The sequence below is a fragment of the Abramis brama genome, assembly GCF_963993115.1.
Source record: "Abramis brama genome assembly, chromosome: 14".
In the NCBI taxonomy this organism is placed as follows: domain Eukaryota; kingdom Metazoa; phylum Chordata; class Actinopteri; order Cypriniformes; family Leuciscidae; genus Abramis; species Abramis brama.
Window position 1 is genome coordinate 12,816,249 of NC_139976.1, and position 14,485 is coordinate 12,830,733.

At 35.2% G+C, this 14,485-nt stretch overlaps 1 protein-coding gene across 1 annotated transcript; it reads left to right on the forward strand.

Annotated features, from left to right (window-relative positions):
• The first annotated feature begins 2,304 nt into the window (after nt 1-2,304).
• On the forward strand, nt 2,305-9,918 carry pdk2a (pyruvate dehydrogenase kinase 2a). The gene is made up of 11 exons (XM_084134236.1): nt 2,305-2,619; nt 3,852-3,993; nt 4,674-4,745; nt 5,113-5,297; nt 5,387-5,476; nt 5,996-6,073; nt 6,298-6,374; nt 6,466-6,564; nt 6,968-7,078; nt 7,832-7,945; nt 8,564-9,918. Exons 1-11 carry the CDS (start codon nt 2,502-2,504, stop codon nt 8,705-8,707), a joined length of 1,230 nt encoding a protein of 409 aa, XP_083990362.1. The 5' UTR covers nt 2,305-2,501; the 3' UTR covers nt 8,708-9,918.
• Nucleotides 9,919-14,485: the final 4,567 nt, after the last annotated feature.

The following is a 14,485-nucleotide window of genomic DNA, read 5'->3' on the forward strand; positions in this document are numbered from 1 at the left end:
CCTCCTTTCCGCGAGCCTACACTCTGCTCTGATTGGTCAGACGGCCAAGTCTATTATGATTATTATGTTAGAAATTTCGGAAACAAAACACCTCTTACCATATCTCAATTTCAGCTCTGGAGACTTCCTCGGTGCTTGATACACAGTGATGAGAACGATGGCATCAGTTTTTCCCTATCAACTCCAGCGCAAGTCCTTATTATTTTGAAGTGCATGCAAATTGGATTCACAGCACTGAAAACAGAGTCTTTTCAACATGTCAACATCACTTCCAGGCCTCAGCTACAACTAGAGTTTGAGGGCGGGTCAAAGTAGACATCGTTCACAGGCAGCCAATGAAGACCATAAGCTGGTATGCAAATTTATTACATTGTTACATAGGTATATAACAGGAAGTGAGACTGGGATTGCTGATGACTCTTTCAGCAGTTCAGAATCTAGTATTTTTTATAGGAGACAACTTGATTTGTCGTGCACTTTGATATTTGAAACTTTGCAGACCTTTTACATTCACAAACAGCTATATTACACACGACATGAAAGGTAATATTTGAAAAAGCAATAGGGGCACTTCAATATGCAGTAACCTACATTTTAGACAAAATCTTGGCTATATATTGGTTTTCCACATGTTTGATTTAAATACATTTCCATCTTTTCAAATCTGACGGCTCCTCAGCAAAGTATCTGGTTATACATTATAGATTCTCACTGGATACAGTATGTCATCTTGGTACTGCCTTCATGAATACTGTGTATTCTCGCATTCGACTCATTTGACATATTTATAGTAAGGGATTATGCATATTTAGACTCAGAGAATTTGTAGCATTTATTCATGTTGTATGGCAGGGGTCTGTGAGAGTACATGCCACTGTATATTGTAACTTAACTTTAAAGTTAAAATCTTTAGAATTAGTTATCATAAAAGTCTGTTACTTGTTGTGAAAATAGCTCCTAAGGAATGGCCTGAGAGCGAGTTTGACATTTTGCTCTAGGCTGTTCCATTCATAGACGTAACAGCACATCACTGACCCGTGTCTGACCATAAAGGAAATTTCCACTGGGCATGTTTTCTTCTCCCCAGGTCCCCAGGTCTTAATGGCCCCAGGTCTTTCCAAACAGAAACACCACAAATGTAATGAACAGGGCTGGGCAACTCTGGCCCTCAAGATCCACTTTCCTGCAGCGTTTATCTCCAACCCTAAGAAAACATATCTGCCTGCAGCTTTCTAGTAAAGGAAAGTAAATCTCAAGGGCCAGAGTTGCCCACCCTTGCTCTAAAATAACAGGTTTACTCCCCATTTACTGTGGTGGAAGGTTAAATAAAATATTCCAAAACTGACCACAAGGTGGCGCCTTGGATAACTTGCTAAGCGTGGAGCTGTATAGCTGAACATATGGGAAACGTTATTTGTCATGATTTAATCATGGAAAGAGCCACTACACTGTAAAAAATATTGATTCATCTAGGTCTCCATTGTGATAAATCATCTGATGAGAGTCACTGCATAACCCATAATTGTGAATGCACATGGAAATCTGCAGACTAATCTCTGTTTGTTCATTTTTAAAGATGCATTTAAAGATAGACATGTGTTATCTAAGTTCTAATTAAAAATGGGGGGAACCGCTGACTTACTCAGCTGACTGCTGGCTGGAAGGAGAGAGTGAAATATGCATGACTTGTCTCTTATCGAGACTGTCCTGGTTATGCAAGAATGGATTTGGCACTTAGTCTTTCATAAAACATAATGTCCTCAAACACGCATTCACCATTCAAAACAGAAAACTTTGGATATGAACAATATATTATGTATAATATTGATTTGTCCCTGCATGTCCTAAAAAAAGATCAGTGGGGTAAAATAAAGTTCAAAAGAAGTTTTAGCCTAAAAGATATTTTCATAATGTTTTCATACATTTATCATAATTCTTACCTTGATTCAACTTGAGTAGGCCTAATTAAATTTAAATGACTTGAATAAAGTGTAATTAATTTAATGGGGTTGTAGCCTAACTTTTGCACTTGATTTTATCAATTAGTAGCTTAATTAAACTAAAGTTCTCAAAGTAATGTTTTACAGTGTGCTAAAATTAATAAGGTAGCCTACATTATTGTTAACGCAATATACCTAAGATTCTGATAAGCATATTAATTTAGCTTTGTTTTCATTATGATCATTACAGTTTGTGATGTAAAGAACAGATGTGCTTCTTCATCAGGACGCAAACAACACAGTGGTCGAGGACTATAATACACGTGTTTATGTCCCTCACTGAATGCTTATTTAAGCCTCCACATGCTTATTGGACGGATCTGGAATAGTAATAGGAAACTCGGACTCTGGTTGGCTGTTGAGTGTTCTTGGAAGAACAACTGCCTCTTAGACCATCATATACAGGGAATCACATGCATTATAAACATCATAGCTATTGATAAAACTGGATCTCTGCAGCTGCTATATCTGGTATATCTCAGTTTCAAACCAATCATCGAAATGAAGTTCGTCAGGTTTATAATGAAGAATGCTGCTTTGGCCAATGTGCCTCATCACATCGAACACTTCTCCAAATTTTCACCTTCTCCACTTTCCATGAAACAGTTTCTCGATTTTGGTGAGTGCTTTTTCTGCTGTGTTATTTGCTCGTGTATGAAATCATTTGTATCCCTAAATTGATAAGGAATAGCTTTATAGCCTGAGTATATAGGCGCTGTCTATTGCCAATGGAAGTGCTCGTGTGTCAGTTGCAGAACAGGCAGTTTTATCATGGCATATTATTATAATGCACTACATTCATGATTACGTGCATGACTATGTAGTTGCTCGTGCAATTTTACATCTACCTGATGCAGAAATTATTTGATACTGCTCTACCAGCTGTAGCTATGAGATTCGGGAACAAATTGTTCTTTTGATTCGGATCTTTTCAGTGAATCCGCTGACTCGGCTCAAAGAATCAGTCTGAATTTGTTTACGAAAATAACTGAACGATACATTTACAAATCTGACTGAATCAACAACTCTCTAATTTGAAATTGAACTGAGGGGATAGTAAGAGTATTTAGAGTGAAGCAAGGACTGATGGGCTGAAAGCCAAATTACTTTAACTTAAGAATAGCAAAAATGCTAAATAAAACGTAGCCTACTCGAATTGATTTTCGACTTGGTAATTTTTTATTATTATTTGTATTTATTTATCCGTTTTTAAGTATCATTTTATTAAAACACTCAAAAAAATCAGTAGGAGATGTAAATAAATGTTAGTAATGTTTACGTTCATGTTTTAGGAGATGATTGGCTGAAACAAACTGAACTGGACCTTAAGAAATTAAATTAAACATCCCTTTTGATACAATTTAATAGACGAAAAAAATTGCTATATTTTCCAACATAATGTTTTATTTGAACGTTTTAAAGCACCTCAGAGAAAACGCGATGAAATAGAAGTGGCCCAATCCATTTTCTGAACCGATTCTTTGAAACGAGTTATTCGAAAGATCCGATTCGCGGTTCTCTCAATACTGTTGTTCATACTGACTGGTTGTTGCATCATTTAACAGCTGTTGCTTTAAAACGTTCAAATAAAAGATTATTTTGGAAAATATAGCAATTTTTTTCGTCTATTAAATTGTATCAAAAGGGATGTTTAATTTAATTTCTTGAGGTCCAGTTCAGTTTGTTTCAGCCAATCACTGCCATGTTTACGCATGCATTCGACTGTTTATTTGCCTTATGAGCAACGTGCATACATTCCAGTCCCGAACCATACCATTCTGTATTTATGACACTTGTGTAGTGTGTGTGTGTCCAGTGTGCCAAACATATTTTTTACATGTATTTGTCCAGGTTCCACCAACGCATGTGAGAAAACGTCTTTTGCTTTCCTGAGACAAGAGCTGCCCGTACGTCTGTCAAACATCATGAAAGAAATCAACTTACTCCCCAAAAGATTACTTACCACACCTTCTGTACAAATGGTTCACAGCTGGTGAGTTATACAACGTTTTACTGTAACGTTATATACACGGATCTACCAAGATTAGTATTGTTGTAGAAACGACTGATTGTTTATAAGGCGATTAGATTACCAGAGGCGTGTTACTTATTTTTAGGATGATCCGAAAACACCGCGGTCTACTTGAGACTAGGCCAAATTCAAAGTTGTGTGTCGTAGTAGTAGAGCACGTCGTGAACTTTGTCCCACATACTACGTCAGGATGTGGGAGCTATACTTCTTCAAGAAGGGACTCGTCTGCTGTGAACTTTGTCCCACTTTCACTACCTCGAGCTTTAACGCGTCATACTTACCCTTGTTTTTCCTTTTAGGAAGAGTGGAAACTTAGGAATAGCAAAAACAAAACAGTCTGCCATTAATATGCATGGTATGCAACTGTTTAACGGTTGTTTTTCCACAGATATTTGGTCAATGTTTTTGTGAATTGCATCCGTTTAGTGCAATACATTTATCGCACATCTTAACTGAAATCTCAGATTTGCAGTTTGTATTAATTATGATTTCCTTAAATGAACTAATATAGGCCTACATGATGTCACAAAGATCTGTAAAGAAGTTAGCAGAGGAGTCTCTGGACAAGCTTGTTTCACAACGGTTTTTTTATTGCATTTATTGACATAAATTCTAATCACATTGCTTTTTTGTGTTCTAAGGTATACTCAGAGTTTGATGGATATCTTGGAATTCCTGGAGAAAAGTCCAGATGACCACAGTGTGTTAGAAGAGTAAGTAGAAATTAATTCTGTAAATTTCATGAAAACATCTTATGTTTGGCCTCAAAATCAAAAGAAATTGTATTTAGAAGCATGTTTTACAACCATCAAGATTTTTGCATTGTTTGCCATTATTTTCATGGCAATTAAGTACATTTTCCTACAAAAATTCTCATGAGTATAATGCATCAGCTAGGGTGTTTTATGTTAAGTTTAAAAAAAAAAAAGCATTATATTGAGAATTGAAAAGATTGTCTAATTATTGTCATGAAAATGATTTTGGTCATAAAAATAGGCTTTGTTGTCAAACTAAGTATGTACACTTCGTATTTCTTTCCTTGTTTATTGCACATTTTGACACTCTTGACTCTGCACACAGGTTTGTGGATGCTCTGGTCAACATCCGAAACAGGCACAATGATGTTGTACCCACTATGGCCCAAGGTGTGATTGAATATAAAGAAGTATTTGGTCAAGATCCAGTCACTAATCAGAATATTGAGTATTTCCTGGATCGTCTCTACTTGAGTCGGATATCCATCAGAATGCTCATAAACCAGCACAGTAAGCACAATATTAAAGCCAAATAATACCTCTGAGCATCAGTGCTTCTTAAATTGCTTGTATTTATGTTATTTTCTCTGATTTTTCAGCTCTTGTATTTGATGGAGCCACAAATCCAGTTCACCCCAATACCATTGGCAGTATAGACCCTCATTGTCAGGTGGCGGACGTTGTTAAAGGTATAGTGTGAAAAAGTGGGTGATTGTATAAAAAAAATGTCATCAATTACTCATCCTTATTCCAAACCTGTAAGACTAGTTCATCTTCGAAAGACAAATTAAGATATTTTAAATGAAATTCTGAATTTCTGTCCCTCCATTGACAGCCTATGCAACTACCACACCATAATATATGTGAATAGAAGTCTAAATTCAATCTGTTTGTCATATAAAGCGACCTTGTTCTCTTCAGAAAATTTGGACTAAACCGCTCAATTCATATTGATTAGTTTTACAATCTCTTTATGAATTTTTTGAAGCGTCAAAGTGGTATTTGCTTTGCTGCCAATGGAGGGACAGAAAGCTCTCAGATTTCATTAAAAAGATCTTAATTTGTGTTCTGAAGATGAGGGTACTTGTTGACAGAAGTTTCATTTTCGAGTTAACAAACCATTTAAAATCAGTGACCCATTTGTTTAGTCAATACACGTACACTTATATGTTTCTAAAATATATTATGTCAACACATTTTTCATGCAGATGCATATGAAAGTGCCAAGATGCTGTGTTATCAGTACTACCTCTGCTCACCTGACCTGGTACTTCAGGAACTCAACAGTAAGATCAGATAAATATCATAATGTTCATGTTAAATACCATGTAAAATCACAATATATATATATATATATATTTAAATCTACATATGTATTTAATATCTAAATGTATTCCATCTATTGGTTCTACAGTATTTGTTTAATGCATAATAGCTTAGAGCTAAGTTATAAAAGATGTTTTAGCATCTATAGACAATATTGACACTGTGACTGTTCTTCCTTTTACAGCTAACAATAGGAGCCAGCCTATCAGCATTGTGTATGTGCCTTCCCATCTGTATCATATGCTATTTGAACTGTTCAAGGTGAGCTGTAGCCCATCTCATATTCTGCCCTGAAACAATGCTGTTTACATAAGATCTGAATGTTGTCATGACGATATGGTTTCTTCCTCAGAATGCAATGAGGGCGACCATTGAGAACCATAAAGAAGGCAGTAATCTTCCACCCATTCAAGTTATGGTGGCCATAGGAGGAGAGGACCTCACTATCAAGGTGATTTTATGAGCTGTCAATTATGCACATTTTCCAATAAATTCTCATTCATGAGTTAAACTAAAAATTTGTCAGTTCACTGACACCTTATTGATTGTAGTCTGATGTAACTGGAGCCATCAGTCGTTTTCCTATCAGTGAAACACCTGCTGTTGCATAACACAGTACATGAGAGCTGACTGACCTTGTTGTTTAGTCACCTTGACAATGCTGATTTGAGTCGTTCACTTGCTAAACAGTTGCGTTCAGGGGTCAAAGTCACGGCCAGTGCCCGTCTGTTGGTGTTGCATCTCACCCTTCTCACTGTTTGCCCAGTTTTTTCTTTTTGTGCTCTAATTCAATCTCTCATTCTTTTCTCTTTTTTCTAGTTTTTATTCTAACAATGTCTTCTTTGTCTTTGTAGATGAGTGACCGAGGTGGTGGAGTTCCTTTCAGAAAGATGGAGAACCTCTTCAGTTACATGTACTCCACAGCACCAACACCCCAGATGGATGAGAAACAAATGGCTCCCCTGGTGAGACTTCACCGCATTATTATACATAAAATACAAATAGAAACGCAAGATACATCATTTAAACGGTCCTCTTTACAGAGTTATTATAGTTAAAGGAGTAGGTCACTTAAAAATGAAAATTCTGTCATCATTTACTCACCCTGCAACAAGTTGTTTCAAACCTGTATGAATTTTTTCTTCTGAAATATTTTGAAAAATGTCGGTAACCAAACAGTTGATGGACCCCATTGACTTCCATAGTAGGAACATTCACTATGGACACACATAGTAGGTACATCAACTGTTTGGTTACCGACATTCTTCAAAATATCTTCTTTTGTGTTCAGCAGAAGAAAGAAATTAATACAGGTTTGCAGCAACTTGAGGCTGAGTAAATGATGACAGAATTTTCATTTTTGACTAAAGCTAAAACCATAAACATATTCTTGTTACTTGAAATAAAATAAGCATTAGCTGAAATAAAACATTTAATTTAATTTAATTTCAGCTTTCCAAGGCAACATTTCTCATTTTCTTTCAGTTTAAAAATAACTGAAACTAATACTAAAATAAAAATGTATAAAAATTATACAGACATATTAATAAAAAAAAAAACAAATAAAAAAAACTACAAAATTACCAAAACATTAACTAAAATGAAAATGAAAGCGAAAAATATAAAAATGAAAACATAATGCAAAATATAACTAAAACTAAGTATCAAAGAAAAAATAACACTGATTCTTTATAATATTATCCACCTTTTGTCCACAGGCTGGGTTTGGTTATGGGTTGCCCATTTCTCGACTCTATGCCAAGTACTTCCAGGGTGACCTCCAGCTCTACTCTATGGAGGGTCATGGGACTGATGCAGTCATTCACCTGAAGGTACATTTAAAACCTACTTAAAGGAATAGTTCACCTAAAATTGAAAATTTGGTCCACTTTCAGAAAATGAAAATTAGGTCATTATTTACGTCATTCCATTATTTGTGTAAAGATAGTTTAAAGAATGTTTCAACTGATTTTGTCCATGCAAGTAAAAATCAATGGAGTCCAATGTTGACAAGTTTGGAATGATACTATTGACAGATTTGGACCTATCCCTTTAAAGCACATGTGTCAAACTCCACACCTGTCCTGAAGAGTTTAGCTCCAACCAGCTCCAAAACACCTGCCTGGAAGTTTTTGGGGCTGCGTCCAAAATGAAATACTTCCCTGCTTTATACTATGTTGAAAACAGCACGCCAAAAGAGTAGGTGAAAAGTACCCGGATAACCTACTACTTCCGCGGAGATTCTGGAGTGTGCATTTGATTGACACTTTACTATCCCATGAGGCCACAGGAGAGGATTTCTGAATGAAAGTGCCCAAGGAACCGAGTTTGACACCCCTGCTTTAAAGTCTTTGGAACGCGTTTAAAAATGCTAGGAACTTGTTGTAAATGAGAGTACTTAGAATCATTTGTGTTGTGTCTAACAGATTACATCATGTTTTTTCCCTCAGGCTTTATCCACTGACTCAGTAGAAAGGCTCCCTGTGTTTAATAAGACAGCTCGACGGAACTACGAGGTCACGCAGGGGGCAGATGACTGGTGCGTTCCCAGTCGAGAGCCACTGGACCTGGCCAGGTTCAGACTGGCCAAGTGAAAAGAACCATGAAGCCTCCAGGAAGGAAATAGGACAGTTCTCTGGCCTTCTGACATGAGTGAATAGGAAAGGACATGGCGTCCACATGGCCGAGCCCCAAGTCTCCACTCACTGTGAAGCCGTGTAGTCTCACAGCAATACCGTAGTTGTTGCATGCAATGGTTTTCCTCTGCACCACCACCATGACTATATCATATGATTTTTTTATTTGAGAAACTAGGCTTTGTCACAGTGTTACCTGCAGACCGTACTAACTCATATAAAGTGGAACAAAGTACCAAGAGAATCCTTTGTTGGAAGACTGTTTAGTGGATGTTCCAGTGTGGAAAAGTGAGCCAGACAGTCAATTTACTTTCTGAAGCCTGCGTTAGCAGACAAGGGCCGTCTAGACTAGTTATTGGAACCAGAAAGTGACAACAGGCTTGTGCCAAGGAACTAAAAAGCACATGAAATCAGAGATGAAGGGCCAAGATTGGGTGATAAAAATCCATATGCAACCTATAATGAGTCATTTATGTAAGAGTGTGCTAGAAGAACATGTTGCACTGCAATAGTAATGCTGAAATCAAGGAACACTTGTAATTAAATGAGTTTGATTGCTGAATTTAGGAGTGTTCATACTCAGAATGTCCAAAAGCTGAGAGAAAGAGATCATAGAGGCCATTATTGTGTCTGTATTAGTGTGTGGCCAATATGTCAATGTGATCCCTAGTATTTTCTTCACACTTGAGTTTAAGGCGCTAGAAGGGGATCAGTTGGAATGTACCAATTATCTCATTGATTTAAACTTGAAACACTTACAACTGAAATGCACCGAGCATTTCAAACACAGTGTTTTGTGCATGTTTGTTCTTAAACATGCTGAAGCATTTCAGATACCTCATCGACTGAAGATAGTTTGTCAACTCTAAGACCTTCGCTCAACTGTTGCCTTTTTCAGATTTATGGGCCTTTAGTTCTCTGCGAATATTATACAGCATGAAATCAGAGCTTCTAATTTTAAGACTGCTCTTTTGAGAGCATGCCTACTGTATTAAATCGACCATCTGCTTTGAACTTGCACCATATAACCTTACATGTAAGGACCATATTTTGTGTATTTATGTTTTTGTCATGTTATTCCAGAAAATGTAAACTTTATTTTTGTAATATGTTTTCCATGTAAATCAAATGATGAGTATAGAATTGAAATAAACAATTTTTGTCACTTATGTCATTTATTGGAGTAATTTATGAGTCAACAAGTACTCTGAACTCTGTTGATGGTTTTATTAGTGCAAGGATGGATTATAGAGAGGACAAATATGATTGACAGGTGTGAATCGAGATACTTCACATTGATCCTTTGCCCAGTAAGGCAGAGGTTAAATTTCATAGTAAACAACATACCTTTTAAGGTCAGAGGTTACATGGAAAGTGAGTTGGCATGAATGGGACAACAAGTATGGACGAAACGTCGAACTTAGCAAATCAGATGTGCAGTGATAGAACAAAATGAGTTCCTGCTAAATGTGAAAATAACGTGTCCATAGAGACTGTGTTCTTGATGGATCAACTGCTTGATAAACAAGTGCTCCTCTTACAATACATCACATGCCATAAAGCACATGCTATGAGGTACTCCATATAAGGTTAGATGGATAGCTTGTTTACATGCAGGAGCCTCTGGAATGTTCTAGGCCTTGGTAAACAATAAATCAATATGATAAATTCTAATTACTTTTCTTCATTTTTGAGCAATCATAGATAGCTTCTGCACATATTCAGTATGTTTGAATAGTGGTTTTTTTTTGTCATGTCACATCTCCACACTCTCAGGTAACTTACAGAAAATGGGATACAACAGCTTGTCACTGAGACAGAAACCTTAAAAATGGAACTAACACATATTTTCAGGCATTAATATGGACCCTTAAGTATGGAAACCAATTTCCGCCACTAAAAAAAAAACATGCTTTGGTAAATCATAATTATGAAAAAAGTAATTACTTTTTTCTCATGTGGCTGAAATGGGCTTCCATATTTAAAGTTATAGTTTACCAACAAATAAAAACAGCCAGCTAATCCTCTTGACTTTAAAAAGCTCTATATAATACACTAAAACTTGATATAATAAACAGAACGTTATCGTCTGTCACGATCTGTGTGTTTAGTGTCGTTTTCATGGACTTTTAGTTTGCATTCGTCAGATCCCTGTTTTTTTGTTTTTTTGTTCTTCTAGTTTCCCGCCAGTCTTTAGTTGTCATGGACACTCATTAATTATCACACCTGTTTGTCATTGTCTCATCATCACTGTGTATTTAAGTTCCTCTTTGTGCTCACTGCAGTGTCTGGTATTGTTTGTGCCTTTGTTACATGTTTCCTGCAATTGCATTATCTGAGTTTGTTTTATAAATGAATACTTTGTTTTGGAACCTTTTTTATCTTTCTCTTCATCATCTGGGTGTATACGTGACATGGTGTAGACGCTAATATAGTTATCGTTGTTATTATTATTCTTTGTGTGAATGGGCCTTTACACACCCTCATGTCACTGTAAACCTGTATGACTTTCTTTCTTCAATAAAACACAAAAGAAGATATTTTGAAAAATGTCTCAATGTTTTGTCGATACAATGAAAGTCAGATGTTGTTTTGGACCCCACTGACTTTAATTGTATGGACAAAAACATTTGAAACATTCCATTTGAGGGAAAGTTATTCTGGTTTGGAACAACTTTTTAATTAGCAAATTTTACATTACTATGCCAAAAAAAAAAAAAAAAAGCAAAAGCTCACAGGAAAAGCATATGTTGATGATACTATATAATCAGCTATTAATATTTGATTGGTTCTCTCTTGTTTTTGCATGTTCATAATTTCTTTGTATGACAGCCAGGCCAAAAAAGGTGCAGAACAATTTGACTTTGCGTTATCACACATAAAACAGTTGAATCCAAGCACATTTACACAATATGCTTACAAAATCTTTAACAAATTTGTAATAATATTGGAAAAAAGGGTGATTTTCCTAGGCTGGACATCACTTTTGGCCACTACTTATAGCCACACAGATGCAGATAACTGCATGATTATTTAAGTATTGAAAAAGGAGACAGTAACAGATGACTTCCCTCATAGAGTGCCCTGTTACGCAGCTGTTAAAGACTGAACCCTCATGTTCTAGAATCTACAGAGACGTGCGAGTATAGCAATGAGCAGTTCCAGGAACTATGATAGGAAAAGTACAGCCCTCAGAGAAGGCCATAAATGATGGCGTGTATGTGTTGCTCTGCGGGTGAGTGGAGATGTATGGGGTTGAGTAATGTATGCAAACATATCACAGTTCACAACAGTAACACGGGATTGTCCAGGTGGCTGTTCTCTTTCTAGCATGGCTGTCATTCCCCAGGGTGGTTTACTGATGTCTTCTGCTTATGTAAAGGGCCTGTGCTTCACATCAAAACATGAACATTGTTTTCCTGGCTGGACTATTGTACTGACTGGACTGGTCTTATCTAATCACACAGTCGACGGCTCATTGCTCTGTTGACAGTGAGAGCTGAGGTTGCTGCCAAGTATTTTAATATATTACCACATGGTTAAGGAATGAGAACAAAACACAATGTTTTGCTGACCCTATTCTAATATTATGCCCAGATGAGATAAGATTGGATTCAATTTATTTAGAAGGACTGTCACTTAATTAGATACCAGTGAAACACATTACTCCCATTTTACTCATTAAACTGGTTAGATTTTGTTTTGACAATGACAGTTAAGTTTGGGATGTTTGTTTAATACAATCTTGCCAAAGCATCAGTACACAAGAAAATAAGTGCGTGCACACACACACACACACACACACACACACACACACACACACACACACACACACACACACACACACACACACACACACACAATGTGCCATAATAATATACAAATTTAAATTAGGGCTGTGAAAAGATTAATCGCATCCAAAATAAAAGTTTGTGTTTAAATAAATATGTGTGTGTACTGTGTATAATTAAATTTGTATATATAAATACAGACACATGCATGTATATATTTAAGAAAAATTTGTTATTTATATATATATAAAAAATATATATTTATATATAATATAAATTATATATAAATATATACAGTATATGTATGCAAATATTTCTTAAATATATACATGCATGTGTGTGTATTTATATATACAAAATAATTATACACAGTACACACACATATTTATTTAAACACAAACTTTTATTTTGGATGCGATTAATCGCGATTAATCTTTTCACAGCCCTAATTTAAATATACAACAAATATAAAATGCATCAGTATAAAATTTAAATCCTAAGACAATATCACAGTGTCATTTTAGCATTGAGATACTATTATAGTTTATATTAATATTTATTATATATTTATTGATTATTGATTATATATTTATGTTTTCTGTTTTCATCTTAATTTCTGTTAAAGTTTAGGTAGTTTTGTTGTTTGTATTTTTTTTCATTTTGAAACTTTTTTTTTTTTAAATATGTCAATATATTGTTTAATATATATATAGTATATATATATACTATATATAGTATATATCAAGTTTAAATAAAAATGAGAAATTAGCTGAAATACATTGATTATACTTATTAAAATACGTTTTTTAAATATATATATTTTTTATTTAAAGTAACAAAATTATATGTTTGTATGGTTTTAATTTTAATTTTATTTTCAGTTAATAACCCTGGCCAATAATGAGCACTAGACTAGTGAATATGATTCAACATTTGTTTGTGATGATTCAACAATTACATAATTAGTGTTTCACCAGAATATCTTTAAAAGTAGTATATTAAAGTGTATATCTCTACCAGATTTGTTCCTGTCCAGTAAACTTGTGAACCCCCAATGTTTTAAAATAGATTAGAGGTCACCACCTAGTGGTGGCTTTCGTTATTGCAGATACTTGAATCCTGCACAGACACTGGCAGTTTCATTTCCACCAGTCAAAGCAAGCGCATATTTAACTCAAAGCGCATATTTTCCACGAAACTATTTCCTACTCACTATCATTTATACTTAATTATTCCTCTTTAAGTCTTCCTCAATGGCTATATTTCTCCCACCATGTGAATTTTAAACCAAATTTTCCTGTTTTTAAATGTGAAAGCAATCTCATTTATTTTTCAGGAGTCCAATGTTAATTTGTACTACTAACACATTAGATTAAGCAAATCAGATTTAAAGTGCTTTTTAAGATATGCTATTAAACATAATGTGTGTCTGCACAAAAGGGAGTTAAGATCTTGTCACTGCTGATTATGCAAAAAAGTTTTTTTGCTATAACCAATGACTTGTCATGTGGTTTCAGAATGATGCTTGAAAAGGCAAAATCTATAACAGTCAAATAACTTGTTAAATTGCAATGCGAGAGTAAGTATTTGCTAACTTGGTAAATCATGACTAAAACCTGGTTGATCACAAAAAGCGAATGAACTTTTCCAAATGCTCAAACAATGAAAACTTGGTTTAGTGTAAAAATTCTGGCCTAGCCTTGACCTTATTCCTTTTTAAACATATTTTAATGCATTTTCTTATTTGTTTTTGTTCGTTAACATTGCACATATTTCACATAACTCATTTTAACTTATTTCAAGGAACTTATTTTAATAATATTTTGCATGCATACATGCAAATACATTTTTGCACATCATTTTCTGCTGACCTCATGAGCTCAAAAACTGCCTGTGGCTACTTTTCATGTGCATGTTAGCACCTTATTTGTGAACAGTGTCACCA